Here is a 16,466-nt window from a genome sequence, read left to right on the forward strand (position 1 = left end):
GATATAAAGGGACCCCAGCTCCTATCGAAGAGTACTGTAAATTTAAAAATTTAAGCCTGGCAAAATTTTGGATAGAAGCATTTGTCTATCGTCTATCAAACGGAACGAGATAATCCCCACCACCAGTCGTTCGCAATCGCTATAGGGACTCGTCTTGTTGACGAGTTCCTACAGCGATTGCCCAAGAATTTCGAGACGAACCTCGCCTCTTATCTTAATCAGCAACTCGCGACGGTCCTAATTCTTTGGAACTTTCTTCCCGAAATGGGAGTATTTTGCTACGCAGTGGGACTTTCGTATGTCGCTTGCGGTGGTTACTAGGTTTGAGGGTATTTCTTGGTAAAAAATCCGGGACTCTTTTATTCCATGTTCCAGGGACCCGACGTGGTGGACGTGTAAATCCTTCACCTTAAACACCACCCAGAAGAATTCGGGCAAAGGCCCAGAAGAGGTATTCAAATCTTTGAGCAGCATAGTTCTCAACTAGGTCATTCGTCAACTAAAAGATTCTTCTCAACATGAGTGACCCGGAATCACCATGCCTTTACTTATACGACGGAGTGGTGCGTTCCTCTTACCGATCAAGACAAGGCTCTTCTTCTGCGGGGACCACAGGAAATCAAAAAACGTGAGAGCGATACTAAGCTTCCGTACGGTGTCGGGAATGGTGGCGTTCATTCTAAAGATCGATCCACCCCGGATCGTAAAATTTTTCGCTGAAAAAAATTTTGTATCCCACTTACCCCTCACTTCATGCGGGGGTAAGTGTACCCATTGTATTCTCCGTCTATTCGGGATTTGTCATGGGATCGCTTGTCCGGAGCACGGAAAACGCCCTAAGCCTGGGGCTTATGGTGAGGGGAGAAGGATAGCATAGCACCATACTATGCTGATTAATTATGTCAGCTCCATCCACATTTCAAACTCACGATCAATTAGCGCACCCACATATATACATTTGATGAACTCATGTTATCATAAATAATTCTCCTGATCAGTTAATCAGGAAAATAAATGCTATACTATAAAATAACAAAGATGATTTATATTTATTTCATAAAAATTAGGCACAGCGTTTTAATATTTAGCCCAAAATGACAATACATTTCTAATTTTAAGTGTGGAACAAATAAATTTGGTAACTATATAGGTATGATATTCACAATTATTGACCATTCTTGTTCATGCTAATTTGCTTATATTTTATTTAATTTTTTTCTCATTTTCCGTTCCGTTTCCGTTTGTTTTTTAAATCTGTATTTAAAAATTAACTTTGATGTACTATCAAATGTCATATTATCACAAACGTCACAAACTATGTCACAAACTGTCAAGCTAGCGTCTACTCGATTTGCTGAATGCATTTTAGCATTTCTGGTATTTTTTTGTGTATAATAAAGATGTTTAAAATGGTTTGTGTCGTAAATTTATTCTAATTTAGTACATAGATGAAAGTATCTAAATAGTTGATGATATTAGTATTATGTCTTCTCAACTTGGAGAAGATATTGCTGACATAGCCATGACACGAACTGACGCTGATTCGTCTCAAACACACGAAGGTAAATAAACATACGTAATTAAAACTGTATGTTTATCTAATCGGTTATACCATTACTATAATATCCACCCCATTGGTGTTTTGGTCATAGAAAAGGCTATTTCGAAGTTAGTAGAATAAACCCGCAATACATTCAAAAATATTACCTTAAATATCGTTTACAACAAAATTATATGTTTTTCTCTGGTTTACATTTCTCATTTTAGATATTCATTAGTTTTGTTTTAAATTTATTGACACATAGCATGTATGCAGTTACCACTTCTTTTCTTTAACATAGAAACTAAGAACTTATTTCATTTAGAAAATATAAAAATAATAAACATTAAGCAGAACAAAATCGGTAAAATAAACAATAATTCGAAAAACTAAAAAGCATAAATTTTATATGTCATGAAAAATCATACAACTCATAATTATGATGATTGCCTATATGATTTACCTAATTAAGAAAAATAAAACTAAAACACATTTCTCAAGCAATTTGAAAACATGGTTATCTTTTTATATAATCTATGTTTTTGTATCATTAAATTCCAATTTATTCATGTTATTGTCAGACAGTGATTGTTTCTTTTGCTTATAGTTTTTATTAACTATTACTCTGCAATCTCGGTGGTGTGAAGCTTGATTTTACGGAATTGTCCAGTTTGAGACACAGATATTAAAATTGATTACATCTCATTTTATGCCTTTCTCAATCTGTTCTGATCATTATATTATTAGTGTATGTATAATTATGAACAGATAATTCCACCTTTTTTGTAAAGCTTGTTGGTAACTGCTAGTAACAATATAAAATTTGAATAAGTAAGTCTGTTTGGTTGTTCCTTTAACACACTTCATTATTCAGACGTATTATAATGAACATTGAGTTTATTATTATGTTGTGGAATTGGATGAGGTATATTTAGGTATATTTTGAAATACAATCACATTTTTCCTAGGTTGAAAACAGATATAATTACCAAATTAAAGAAAAAAATGTATTATTATGACTCTTTTTATTTTTAAATGAATAACCATGACTATTTTTTGTAATATACCTATTAAATGTAATATACATTGGCAAAAAAATCTCTACAGAATTCTATTAATAGATTGTCTCCAATTTTAGCCACCTCTAGTGCAAATGCCGATGATGCATCATCAAGCAATGCAGCAACTCCAGCAAGTAGCGAAGGCCAAGCGTCCAGGCAATCTAACCTTCAACGCATCCAACAGAGGAAACAGCAAGTCTATAACTGGCCACATGCAAAGAAACTGCTGAAGCTAGCAATTTACTCATCTTGTCAAGTGAGTTTATTCAGGGCATTTTTTTTATTGCCGTTTATTAATTCCCATTGGAGGCACTACATCTCTTGCTCAAAGCTACTGCCGGTCTTCTAGCTCTGAGATATGATGAGGTTTTAGTCGTTTCATATATTTGTATGTATGAAAAAACGTAGACAATAATTCTTCAGTTTCTGTTAATTTACTATAAAAGTGTATCATTATGGCTAATATGTTAAAATATTCAGCTAGCAATGTAATTCTTAGAATCCAATTCAACAAACCAAGCCATATTACAAAGGCATTAAGTATAACAGAGGATGTTTTATCGAGAAGGAATAAAAGGCTTATTTTCTATAGAACTTGATTGTTTGGATAATAAATACATATCTACTGGAAACAACCATTGCAATGAGAAAGTATTACTACTGAGTTCTTACCGGTTCTTCTCCATAGAATCTACATTCAGAACTGGTAGCATTTCTTAATATAGTTCTGTAAAAAGACCATGATAATGATGAATTCAAATGTGCTTGTAAAAGCCTAATTGAATAAAGTATATTTTGATTTTTATCTTGGATGGATTAAATGGCCTTTATTCATGTACATTTATTACATGATTTCACATACTATATCAAATATTATAAGATAAGACCATCAAAAAAAAATACATAAAAACATAGCTTCTTTGTCATCAGAAAATCGAACATTACTAGTTCTAATCATTCGATACTAAGCAATTGAATGGCTTGTTTGATCGGGAACATCTTTCCAAGCTACCCCAAGTCCAGACCTGACTTTAATAAAGTCAAAAAGCTCGTTAAATAAGTGATATAAAGTGTCTAGGCCTATACATTTATATGTGCATATTTTTGTTACAGACACCAGATTGTAATTGTACCGGTTGGAAAACTCCATTACCACAGCAAAATAGTAAAACAAATAATCGCACAGACAATCAACCTATAGCCAGTTTCACTGATCTTTGTCGTAACTGCAACCATATTCTAGGTGAGTAAAACTCGTACATCTGTCTGTACCGTCTTTAGCTCATATGGGTAATGACCCATAAATGAAAAACTAATGAGTTTTTAACTAGAAAATACAGATTAAAAATAATACATAAGAATGCTAAAATAATTTTGGTGATTAATATGCATTATCATCACAATTCGTTTTAGTCTTGCCTGCCTGCCTGCCTATGCCTATGCCTAATTAGAATTCTTTAAACTTAATTACATATTTATTGTATTTTTATAATTAATATAAACAACCAGACTTGCCAGTTATAAATTCCTAATTTGTTAGAATATAAATTCCAAACCAAATGACAATTTAAAAGCGCATGTGAGGGTGCTCTATTATTATTTATTTTTTTTAATAATGTGACTGTTCTTTTTTAGAAAAACATGTAACTCAGTTAGAAGCACTCTCTGCTGCGGAGGTAAATCGACTCCTCGGGGCAGTGGTCGATGTAGAAAATATATTCATGTCCATGCACAGAGAGGATGACCATGATACAAAGCGAGTTTATTATTATCTGTTTAAAGTGAGTGGACAAATTATTTACTCCTTAAAATTATAAAAACATTATCCTGTAGCCTAGAACTACAAGAGCCAATGACATTTCTATTTTTTTTATTTATAGCACTAAACTACAGAATTCTTTCTATTTATAATACTAAAATCATCACAAGATAATTAGAAATTTGTATTTATGCAATGATTGACTGCAGCAAAGTCTTTTTTGTATCAATTCACTTTTCTTTTTTTCAATTACAATGGTTTTACTTTACTTTGCTCTTACATTTCACTTGTATACAATCAATAGTTTTAAGTACATATAAGGTATATTCAGTAATAATTATTATATATGTTTATTCTGTACTAATATGGAAACCTTACATGCAGTTCATGCCTCTTTAATCATTAGTATTAATTTACAGCTCCTGCGCAAATGTATTCTCTCTCGAAGCCAGCCTCGCATCGAAGGACCCCTCGGTCAGCCTCCCTTCGAGAGACCCTCCATAGCGAAGGCTATCACGAACTTTGTCCTATACAAGTTTAACACTTTACCTCAGAGGGAATGGCAGACCATGTACGACCTAGCCAAGATGTTTCTACATTGTTTCAATCACTGGAATTTTGAAACACCCAGCGTTAGGAAACTGGTAAAATAAACATTTTATTTTTAAATTATATGAACACAATCCGCACCTTTATTTGTATTTATTATTTATACCAGAGGCAACAGAAACAATCTTAAAACCCACATGGGTCAGATGAAATTCTGCCACATGAGTATCCAACATTGTATTGTAACAGTGCCGTCAAATGCCCCTTTAAGCCATTCTTGCTGTTACTTTATATTTAATGCCTGATAGTAATATTAGTGACTAATAACCTCGCTATAATTTTGAAATATGTTTCAATTAAAAATTATGCAATGGAATTAAAGAAATACAAAAAATAATATTGTTTATTAATTTATATTGCCATTTAAATATATAATATAGAAATAACCAAACAGTTTATTGAATTAATCTATATTTTCACAGCAAGTTTCAAACCCAGAGGACATATCAGCGTACCAAATTAATTATACAAGGTAATATTACTTTATGTTTATTTATTATTTTTAAAAGATTGCACATTGCTCATATTGTTATTTTTTTTTTAAAGTAATAAAAATGAATATAATTAATGCTCTTGTATAAAACTGCCAAATTATAAGCCAGTAATTATTTCAACTTAATGTAAATCCTAAAGCTAAAGTTTTACTTTCAACTCACCATCGCTGACAATTACTCTCATATTAATGTTAATATTATATTATTGAATATTAATTGAGCGTTTTAATTTACCAGATGGTTAGTTTTCTGCCATGTGCCTGCGTTCTGCGACTCTCTTCCGCATTACGAAACATCCATAGTGTTCGGACGGACTTTACTGCGAGCTGTCTTCAAGTCGGTCTGTCGACAGTTAATGGATAAATGTCATTCCGAAAGAGATAGGATGCCGCCGGAAAAGAGAGTAAGTACGATGCGTAGATTGATTATAATATCATGTCTATATGATTTGACTCCAGCTCGAAGGACCATGTTTAAAAATGTGAAATTCTGTCATAGTCATTTTAATACCCTATTGGAGTTTTAAAAACAATTACAACTCTAAACTGGGACTAGTGACATAGAGCTGACGCATATATGTCTTATCATGAGTAGTTGACATATCCGTGACCACAAAGCAGATAATCACGTTAACCACTGCGCTGTCCTTTTTTACATAACATTAAAATAAAGCAAAAAATCTTTTTTATAAGAATTAATAACTTAATTTGTTTTTAGGTATTAGTCTTAAACCACTTTCCGCGTTTCTTGGGACTTCTGGAAGAGGAAATATTCAGCGCGAACTCGCCCATTTGGGATCCCGACTTTAAGCAAATGCCACCTGTACACTTACAAGCCATTATAGATAATAAAACTAGTAAGTAAAATCCAAATAACTTAAAATCTTAAAATCCGACTGCTTAAATAACTATTTCGATACTTATTAGAATAGTTAATAAAATGTTGAAAAGTATTTACTTAAAGCTTAAATATTTGGTATTTTGTGCTTCTTCAGCAGGAAGACGCGCTGGTGAGTTCGAGCGAGTCACGGCGTCCGGAGATAGTAAGGATGGTTTCACTACTGTCTCGCTTTCATCGGGTACGTTTGACATAAAACTATGTCGAGTTAAGCACGAATTGAACGTATTCTAGATTCACGTTTGCATTAAAAGTGTCAACCGAATCCAAATGTTATAATCTCCTCGTTCTCAGGGTCGATAAAGCAGGAGGGGCTGAAACGGGCCAACGAGCGCAGCGGCGACCAGGGCGGCAAGCGGAGAAGGCTCGACGACGGAGCTGATGACGTCAGCGAGCGAACCGTCGCCGACATCGTCGCCACCATCTCCGACCCCAACTACATGTGCGGCCCCGACGTGAGTACTGCAGACGCGCACTGTCGAGCAGCCTAGGTCGCGCACTACATGTGCGGCCCCGACGTGAGTACTGCAGACGCGCACTGTCGTGCAGCCTAGGTCGCGCACTACATGTGCGGCCCCGACGTGAGTACTGCAGACGCGCACTGTCGTGCAGCCTAGGTCGCGCACTACATGTGCGGCCCCGACGTGAGTACTGCAGACGCGCACTGTCGAGCAGCCTAGGTCGCGCACTACATGTGCGGCCCCGACGTGAGTACTGCAGACGCGCACTGTCGAGCAGCCTAGGTCGCGCACTACATGTGCGGCCCCGACATGAGTACTGTAGACGCGCACTGTCGAGCAGCCTAGGTCGCGCACTACATGTGCGGCCCCCACGGGAGTACTGCAGACTCACAAACGAGAGTACTTATAAAATAATCTGTAGAAATTATTTAATAAAACTTAAGAGTTACTACTTGTCCGATTTGAAAAATTCTTTCCGTGATATACTTTAGATACTCCTCAATTAATCAAGGAAGGCTTTAGGTTATAAACCATCACATCAAACGAAGTTGCGAGCAAAAGTTAATTGTGCTTATAAAATAAAAAACAAGGATATTAAAATATGTCATATTCCAATATAAAATATATATTAAAAGCGTAAGCAGATTTGTAGAAATAATTAATTGTATAGAGCGGAAAAAAGTTACAGGCGGGGGAGAGAGCGGCGCTATGGCTGTATAAAAAAAAAACAAATGTAAAACGTACGAAGAGCCGATGTCAGTTTACAATGCAATTAAAAAAAAAATACTTACTATAATACTATATAAAATGTCATAGGTTTCGAAATTTGTAAAAACGGTTGAATAAACGCGAATTCGCGTGCTAGTGATTAACATAGTAGTTAAAAAATGTAAAACTATTTTAATTATTTATTTATTCTAAAAAAAGTTAAAAATGAATGTCGATTTCGTATAATTACAATTATGACAAATATACAGTAGCTTATTAAGATCCCTGGCAAATACTATCAGTCATCTAAACACGTAGTTCCTAAATATTCATTCATAATCTAAAGTTATCTTATCGATGTTGGTCAAATTTTATCTCCGCAATAATCTCTACAGAGATTGCCTTCTAATACAGCACAAACTAGTAACATTAGGTAGGGAAGAGAAAGATTTTTATTATTTCTCCTAAAAATTAATCATTTAAATTTATATATATTTAAAGATTATTTTGTTTGTCAGTGTTTTTTTTTATCGAAACATTATTAAGTCTTACTATAATACTATATAAAAGATCGTTGCCCATATTCCCGAGTTCTCGAATGTTTTTATTTAATGAAAATTTGCGTGTCTGTGTGTGTATGTGAATGGTATAGGAGGAAATTATATGAAACATTTCCTAGATTGTTTTAAACAGGACGTTCTGTTGTTATTCATGTACTTGTAATAATTTTACAGGCCTTATTCCAAATGCAGGCGCCAAGAGATGAAGCGGCCAAGTTGGAAGAACAGCGAAAGCTCATTGAGTTTCACGTCATCGGCAACTCTTTAACGGGACCGGTTAATAAACAGACCATGCTTTGGCTAATTGGTGAGTATATGTAAAATACGGGAGGATTTCGATAAAGTAAAATAGAGCTACGCTATCTATATAGTTCTATTCACTGATTAAGGTCTTCCCACATTAGATCAATATCGGCATGCATTAGTTTGAGTGAGTAACGTTCATGTTCATGTTAACAAGATGCCCATGTGTGTCTGAGACAATTAAGAGTAAAGACAGAAACAAAATACAAATTATATTATAGCCTATTACAATGTAAGTAAGAAAAAAGATAAACAAAACTTAGCTTACCTTACCTTTACGTATTTGATACGATTTGCTAATAACTCATCGATGTTGTGCACTATTAAGAGTTTATAATTAATATATATTTATTTATAATAAAAACACTATTGCACTTAACTACTTATTTCCACTTTGATTTTACTTCCAAAATTCCGATAAATGTTTCGTCGATGTTCAAAACGCCATTATTACGCAAATCCATAGTGATTAATCGACCTCGACCAATGATATCGCGTCAATTTGCTGTCAAATGTTATTTATTTGCCTGTCATGGTTAGAATAGAGTATATATTTGTTAGGTTTAATTTATTTGAAATTCATTGATTTAACGTGTAGAGTCTCCTTAGAGGTATTATACCTGCTATTATACCTGTAATTGTAGAATAATTTCAATAAAATCAATACTATCAATACCGGGTATCTCAAAACCCAGTTCTGTGCTTGCTTCACCTTCTGTTTCCTTCCTGTAACTTTGTCACAACCGGATAGAGCGTCCCAGCATCTAAAGCTTTACGTCCTTTTTGAAGCACAAAAAGTAACACTGCCGACTTTTTCAAATAAGACCGGCCTGTTATTCAAAATTTCATGAACTTGAATGAAAATTAAACAACTTTTTAATGGATTATTTTAGTTTTAGGAGTATTTGTTTCCTTGTCATAAACGATATATTTTCATTTCCAGGTCTCCATAATGTATTCTCACATCAACTACCAGAAATGACTAAAGAATATATATCACAATTAGTGTTTGATCCGTAAGTACTAATCTAATATAAATCAGTGGCGTAGCTATCGTAGGGCCAGGTGGTGCAGTGCACCAGGGCCCCTGAGCTCTGGGGGCCCTCTAACCTAAGCTATGAAAAGAGCTTTGAATAGAGATGAAGTATAGATTTAACTTACTAATGATATGTTCAACTCACTGTATCCTGTATCCCATTCTTATTACTATCTATCATTTTGAATGCCAATATACGTTAAAGAGGGGGCGAGGGCCCGATTCTTTTTCTATGCACCGGGGCCCTTACCCACCTAGCTACGCCACTGATTATAAATGCTAACTTTCAAAAATCATTACTGGCCATGCAGTGTATAATGCAACGTATAGCCAAACTTAACTACCATGTTAAAACGACAAAAATAAAAAACATTACAAAACATGGACCAGCCATAAACAAAATATAAACTATAAATAATATTAATCCAAATTGTGTATTCGATCTGCTTCGACGAAGGACGACGAATTTGACTCAAAGAGTCCAAAAAATGATTAATTGTCAAGGTCACTAATGAGCTAAGATGAGTTTATAACGTTAATAAATTTTCAGGAAACACAAAACTCTGGCTCTCATTAAGGAAGGAAGACCAATCGGTGGTATTTGTTTTAGAACTTTCCATTCACAAGTAAGTTTATTTTGGATTTAAAAAAAACATTTAAAAATATATAACACTGTCACATACTACGTTATTTGTACTACTTAACAAAAGTAGAAACGTGCCTTGTTATCTCTTAGTAGTGAGTGAATAAACTGCGAATGAGTCTTACACATGTATTATTTTTATTTTTTTTATTTAAAAATGTCAGTTGTCCCAGTATCCTTAAAAAGCATGCTATGAAAGGCAATCATTAATGCCTAGTTACTATATTCAAGAAATATTTTATTTTGCTCAATTAGTACGCAAAATAAATAGTCTTGCTTATAGTAATCCGACTTGATTTGATACGAAAATATAACATTCTGATTATGAATATATATTTTTTTTATATTTCTAGGGTTTCAGTGAAATAGTATTCTGTGCTGTGACGTCGAACGAGCAAGTAAAGGGATACGGAACACACTTAATGAACCATCTCAAGGATTACCACATCCGGAACAACATCCTTCATTTCCTTACGTTCGCTGATGAATTTGCTATTGGTGATTGTTTTTTTTTTAGATTAATCTCTTCACATACAATTGATACACACCATACTTTCTATAGCCTTCTGTCGTTTTTTTTTTTATGGCATTGGTTGGCGGACGAGCATATGGGCCACCTGATGGTAAGTGGTCACCACCGCCCATAGACAAAGGCGCCGTAAGAAATATTAACCATTCCTTACATCACCTATACACCACCAACCTTGGGACCTAAGATGTAATGTCCCTTGTGCCTGTGATTACACTGGCTCACTCACCCTTCCAACCGGAACACAACAATACAGAGTACTGTTATTTGGCGGTAGAATATCTGATGAGTGGGTGGTACCTACCCAGACGGGCTCGCACAAAGCCCTACCACCAAGATTCCTGTCGTCCTGTCTGTCGTTCAAATATTGTAGATAATACTAAAAATCTACTACTGACAAAGACATTGAGAATTTCTTATAGACAGTTTGACTACTTTTCTTTTGTGATTTGACATATTCCTAACAGATTAAAATGTCATAGGGGTTCGTTTGTACGTTTAAACGGAGACAAAAACAGATTATCGAATCAGTGTTTAGTGATGTATAAAAATTATTATTATTTATTATTTAGTTTAGTTTAGTAATGGCTTCATCATAATGACTCGGTACAAAAACGTTTAGCAGCAAAGCGGCCGACCATAACATAATGACGTTCATATTCCATGGAGTGAAGAAGAATGGAATGAAACGCTGCGTTGCCCCTAATAGGATACAATAGCAGCCCGTAAATGTCCCACTGCTGGGATAAAGGCCTCCTCTCCCTTTGAGGAGTTGGCGGAATACACATGTGGCAGAATTTCGTTGAAATTAGACACATGCAGGTTTCCTCACGATGTTTTCCTTCACCGCCGAGCACGAGATGAATTATAAACACAAATTAAGCACATGAAATTTCAGTGGTGCCTGCCTGGGTTTGAACCCGAAATCATCGGTTAAGATGCACGCGTTCTAACCACTGGGCCATCTCGGCTCAGTGGTTAGAACGCGTGCATAACGGCCTAATAGGATAACGGCTAACAATATAACTTACACTACATACAGGATATAACGTCTATGATTTTGTTTTTTTTTTTATTTAGGTTACTTCAAGAAGCAGGGCTTCAGCAAGGATATCAAGTTGCCTCGCGCCATGTTCTCCGGGTATATCAAGGACTACGAGGGCGCCACTCTCATGCACTGCGAACTCAACCCGCGCATTGTGTACACTCACTTCACAGCCGTCATCCGGCGGCAGAAGGAGGTATGAGGAACTATGAGACACGACTTTTGATTACCACATGGTTGATATATATACTACCGGTTCTAGGAGTTTATACTGACGCCTGGGTGGGCACCGCACACGGAACATCTACCGTCCAACATACATATTTTTTTATGTGCACTATAATATGCCAATCGCACAAGGCATATAATAGTGCACAAGTATGTTTTCAAACACAAGTGTAATCTCAAATGCACTCCATTCCCTCACTGTTATAATCAGATGGATTTAAATCTATGTCCTCCGAATCTACAACTTTATTATCTATCACTATCAACGAGACAAATTTATTACAATCATAGCGATAGTAGAGTAATATAGAAAAATTCTTTCCTTTTACAGATAGTGAAGAAATTGATCGATATGCGACAAAAAGAAGTACGGAAGATACACCCTGGATTGAATTGTTTCAAAGAGGGGGTAATTTCAACTTTATTTTATTCTGTACTTTTTACAGTTGTTATAGTTTGTAATATTACCTGCAATAATCATTTGCAATTTTAAAGCAAGCTCATCCAACTCGAACCATGATCGTCTCATTCCATTGTCAGGTGCGCAGTATCCCAGTGGAGTGCATCCCCGGCGTGCGCGAGGCGGGATGGCGGGACGTGCGCGCCGCGCGGACACCCGCCGACACCGACGCCGACCCCGCCGCCCTGCGAGCCGTGCTGCACGCGGTAACACACTCGCACACACGTCACACACACACACACACTACGCCGACCCCGCCGCCCTGCGAGCCGTGCTGCACGCGGTAACACACTCGCACACACGTCACACACACACACACACTACGCCGACCCCGCCGCCCTGCGAGCCGTGCTGCACGCGGTAACACACTCGCACACACGTCACACACACACACACACTACGCCGACCCCGCCGCCCTGCGAGCCGTGCTGCACGCGGTAACACACTCGCACACACGTCACACACACACACACACTACGCCGACCCCGCCGCCCTGCGAGCCGTGCTGCACGCGGTAACACACTCGCACACACGTCACACACACACACACACTACGCCGACCCCGCCGCCCTGCGAGCCGTGCTGCACGCGGTAACACACTCGCACACACGTCACACACACACACACACTACGCCGACCCCGCCGCCCTGCGAGCCGTGCTGCACGCGGTAACACACTCGCACACACGTCACACACACACACACACTACGCCGACCCCGCCGCCCTGCGAGCCGTGCTGCACGCGGTAACACACTCGCACACACGTCACACACACACACACACTACGCCGACCCCGCCGCCCTGCGAGCCGTGCTGCACGCGGTAACACACTCGCACACACGTCACACACACACACACACTACGCCGACCCCGCCGCCCTGCGAGCCGTGCTGCACGCGGTAACACACTCGCACACACGTCACACACACACACACACTACGCCGACCCCGCCGCCCTGCGAGCCGTGCTGCACGCGGTAACACACTCGCACACACGTCACACACACACACACACTACGCCGACCCCGCCGCCCTGCGAGCCGTGCTGCACGCGGTAACACACTCGCACACACGTCACACACACACACACTACGCCGACCCCGCCGCCCTGCGAGCCGTGCTGCACGCGGTAACACACTCGCACACACGTCACACACACACACACACTACGCCGACCCCGCCGCCCTGCGAGCCGTGCTGCACGCGGTAACACACTCGCACACACGTCACACACACACACACACTACGCCGACCCCGCCGCCCTGCGCGCCGCGCTGCACGCGGTAACACACTCGCACACACGTCACACACACACACACACTACGCCGACCCCGCCGCCCTGCGAGCCGTGCTGCACGCGGTAACACACTCGCACACACGTCACACACACACACACTACGCCGACCCCGCCGCCCTGCGAGCCGTGCTGCACGCGGTAACACACTCGCACACACGTCACACACACACACACTACGCCGACCCCGCCGCCCTGCGAGCCGTGCTGCACGCGGTAACACACTCGCACACACGTCACACACACACACACACACTACGCCGACCCCGCCGCCCTGCGAGCCGTGCTGCACGCGGTAACACACTCGCACACACGTCACACACACACACACTACGCCGACCCCGCCGCCCTGCGAGCCGTGCTGCACGCGGTAACACACTCGCACACACGTCACACACACACACACACTACGCCGACCCCGCCGCCCTGCGAGCCGTGCTGCACGCGGTAACACACTCGCACACACGTCACACACACACACACTACGCCGACCCCGCCGCCCTGCGAGCCGTGCTGCACGCGGTAACACACTCGCACACACGTCACACACACACACACACTACGCCGACCCCGCCGCCCTGCGAGCCGTGCTGCACGCGGTAACACACTCGCACACACGTCACACACACACACACTACGCCGACCCCGCCGCCCTGCGAGCCGTGCTGCACGCGGTAACACACTCGCACACACGTCACACACACACACACACTACGCCGACCCCGGTGCCCTGCACTACACCGTTTATGAATGAATAATACGTTTTAAATGTTTATTTATTAATTTTCATTAATTCTTTCAGGTCAAGAACCACGCAGCGGCTTGGCCATTTTTAAAACCAGTAGATAAAACTGAAGTACCAGACTACTATGACCACATCAAATATCCAATGGGTAAGTATGATACTGATGTTTATAAATTAGAAAAATTATATATAAATAAAAAAGTTAATTACAAACTTTTAATTTAAATAAGAAAATATTTATTTAAATCATATCTTGTATGTTAGATTTATCACGTATGAGTTTCGGAAGAAATTGTGAAATGTGAATAAACCGACTACAAGTGATGAAATAAGTACCCAATTATTCTTCTAAATAAATAGTTAATTATTTTTCTGGTATGTATACGTACCACCAACTCATGAATAATTCTACTGCCACACAGTAATTCTTTGTATCACCAATAATATTTTGGGGTTTGAAGTATGAGTGAGCCAGTGTAATTACAGGCAACAGATGATAAGACATTTTAGATCCATCCATAATTTCTTGGCGTATTAACTACGTGTATGTATTACAGTGTTCATTTCTCGTGATTGTTTATGCTTACTCGGTATTCTATTATAAAATAAAAAACATATATTATAATTTCGACTACGTTTGCCAATCTTGAAAACCAGCCGACTCCACACGTGAGTAGTCTAGCGATCAGACGTGGCACACGCTCTTGGTTGCCAATTTGCTTGATAGATAAACTCAATACATTTTGTTAGTCCAACCCGGGTTTCAACTCAGGATAGCCGTATAAGCTAACTGTGAGACAAGCGAGAGAGATTATTATACAGGAGAGCAACGATACAAGTACTTCATTAAATAAGTTAAATCTCTTTTGCCGACTCTTCACAGGTCTGAGGTGTTTCTTTCCGAACTGGCGGTTGATTTTTTTCTTGACAGTCAATAAGTGGGTGTAATGCTTCTATATTGGATTAAAACTGTTGATTGTTTGACTATAATGCTCGGTGCAGACCTGCGCACGGTGGGCGAGCGGCTGAAGGCGCGCTACTACTCGTCGCGCCGGCTGTTCGCGGCCGACATGGCGCGCATCTTCTCCAACTGCCGCCTCTACAACTCGCCCGACACGGACTACTACAGGTTCGAGCTCGGAACTTCTTCGTATCTTTGTTTTTGTGAACCTTTCTAGACTGACCATTTTTTCTATATTACTGTAAATATTTTTTTTCATTATGCTTCGTAAATTCTAAGTATTGAACGTTACAATCTGTTTTGTTTCAATCCGAGAGAAGTTATTTATGTATTCGGTGGGACGATTTCTAAAGTTTATGATCGTATTATTCAAATTAACTCAAGAGATTAACCGCCTATCGACTATAATAGCCTTATGCACGGAACGTAATACTTTGCAGTATAAATAAAAACATAATATAAAAACATTGCTTTTACAGATGCGCCAACACCCTAGAGAAATACTTCCAAGCGAAGATGAAGGAAGGCGGTCTCTGGGAGAAATGATCGGAGTTTAACTTCGACGATTTCTTCCTCAAGGAGCTGTGCACCGCTCAGGGGATCGCGGAAATCGTCTGAACGATAAATAAATGACAAATAGATTGAAAATTTTAATTCCTTGTAAATAATTTACGGTCTCGTATACTTTAATTTATCTAAATATAAGGGTTAGACTTAAGTCGTATCGAAATAGTTTTTGAAATATGAACGTTTACGTCGTTGGTAAAATATTTGAATGTAAATCTTTGCACTTGTAATATTAATTGTAGTCCTTTAATTGTGATAATAGTGAATTTCTTATAATAATAATGTTAAAGGGGATTAGAAAATGTTTAGATTAATGTCTGAAACTAATTAAATTGTTTACTAGACAACCGCTTACCTGTTCCCTTGTTATGGATCGAGCGAGTTCGTATCTTTGGTCTCCTCTGAGAGCGTGTATTAATCAAGTATATGATACTTATGTAGGCGGTGATGAATGCCTCGTAGTTATATTACAATAAAACGCAATTATCAATACTGTATTGGTTTTTATTTCAACACATGTTGTACACACTCGGGAGTACGATTTTAGAACATTTTAAGAAAGGAATG

At 38.9% G+C, this 16,466-nt stretch overlaps 1 protein-coding gene across 1 annotated transcript; it reads left to right on the plus strand.

Annotated features, from left to right (window-relative positions):
• The first annotated feature begins 1,331 nt into the window (after positions 1-1,331).
• LOC125072492 (histone acetyltransferase KAT2A) lies at positions 1,332-16,392 on the plus strand. Its single transcript, XM_047683146.1, has 20 exons — positions 1,332-1,562; positions 2,679-2,857; positions 3,715-3,844; positions 4,237-4,382; positions 4,780-5,004; positions 5,392-5,441; positions 5,701-5,866; positions 6,181-6,319; positions 6,458-6,541; positions 6,655-6,815; positions 8,264-8,396; positions 9,336-9,408; positions 9,979-10,054; positions 10,425-10,569; positions 11,681-11,841; positions 12,205-12,282; positions 12,414-12,539; positions 14,429-14,519; positions 15,374-15,500; positions 15,812-16,392. The coding sequence occupies exons 1-20, from the start codon at positions 1,484-1,486 to the stop codon at positions 15,876-15,878; spliced, it is 2,436 nt and encodes an 811-aa protein (XP_047539102.1). The 5' UTR covers positions 1,332-1,483; the 3' UTR covers positions 15,879-16,392.
• The last annotated feature ends 74 nt before the right edge of the window (positions 16,393-16,466 follow it).

Source organism: Vanessa atalanta, chromosome 21 (assembly GCF_905147765.1).
Source record: "Vanessa atalanta chromosome 21, ilVanAtal1.2, whole genome shotgun sequence".
Lineage (NCBI taxonomy): Eukaryota > Metazoa > Arthropoda > Insecta > Lepidoptera > Nymphalidae > Vanessa > Vanessa atalanta.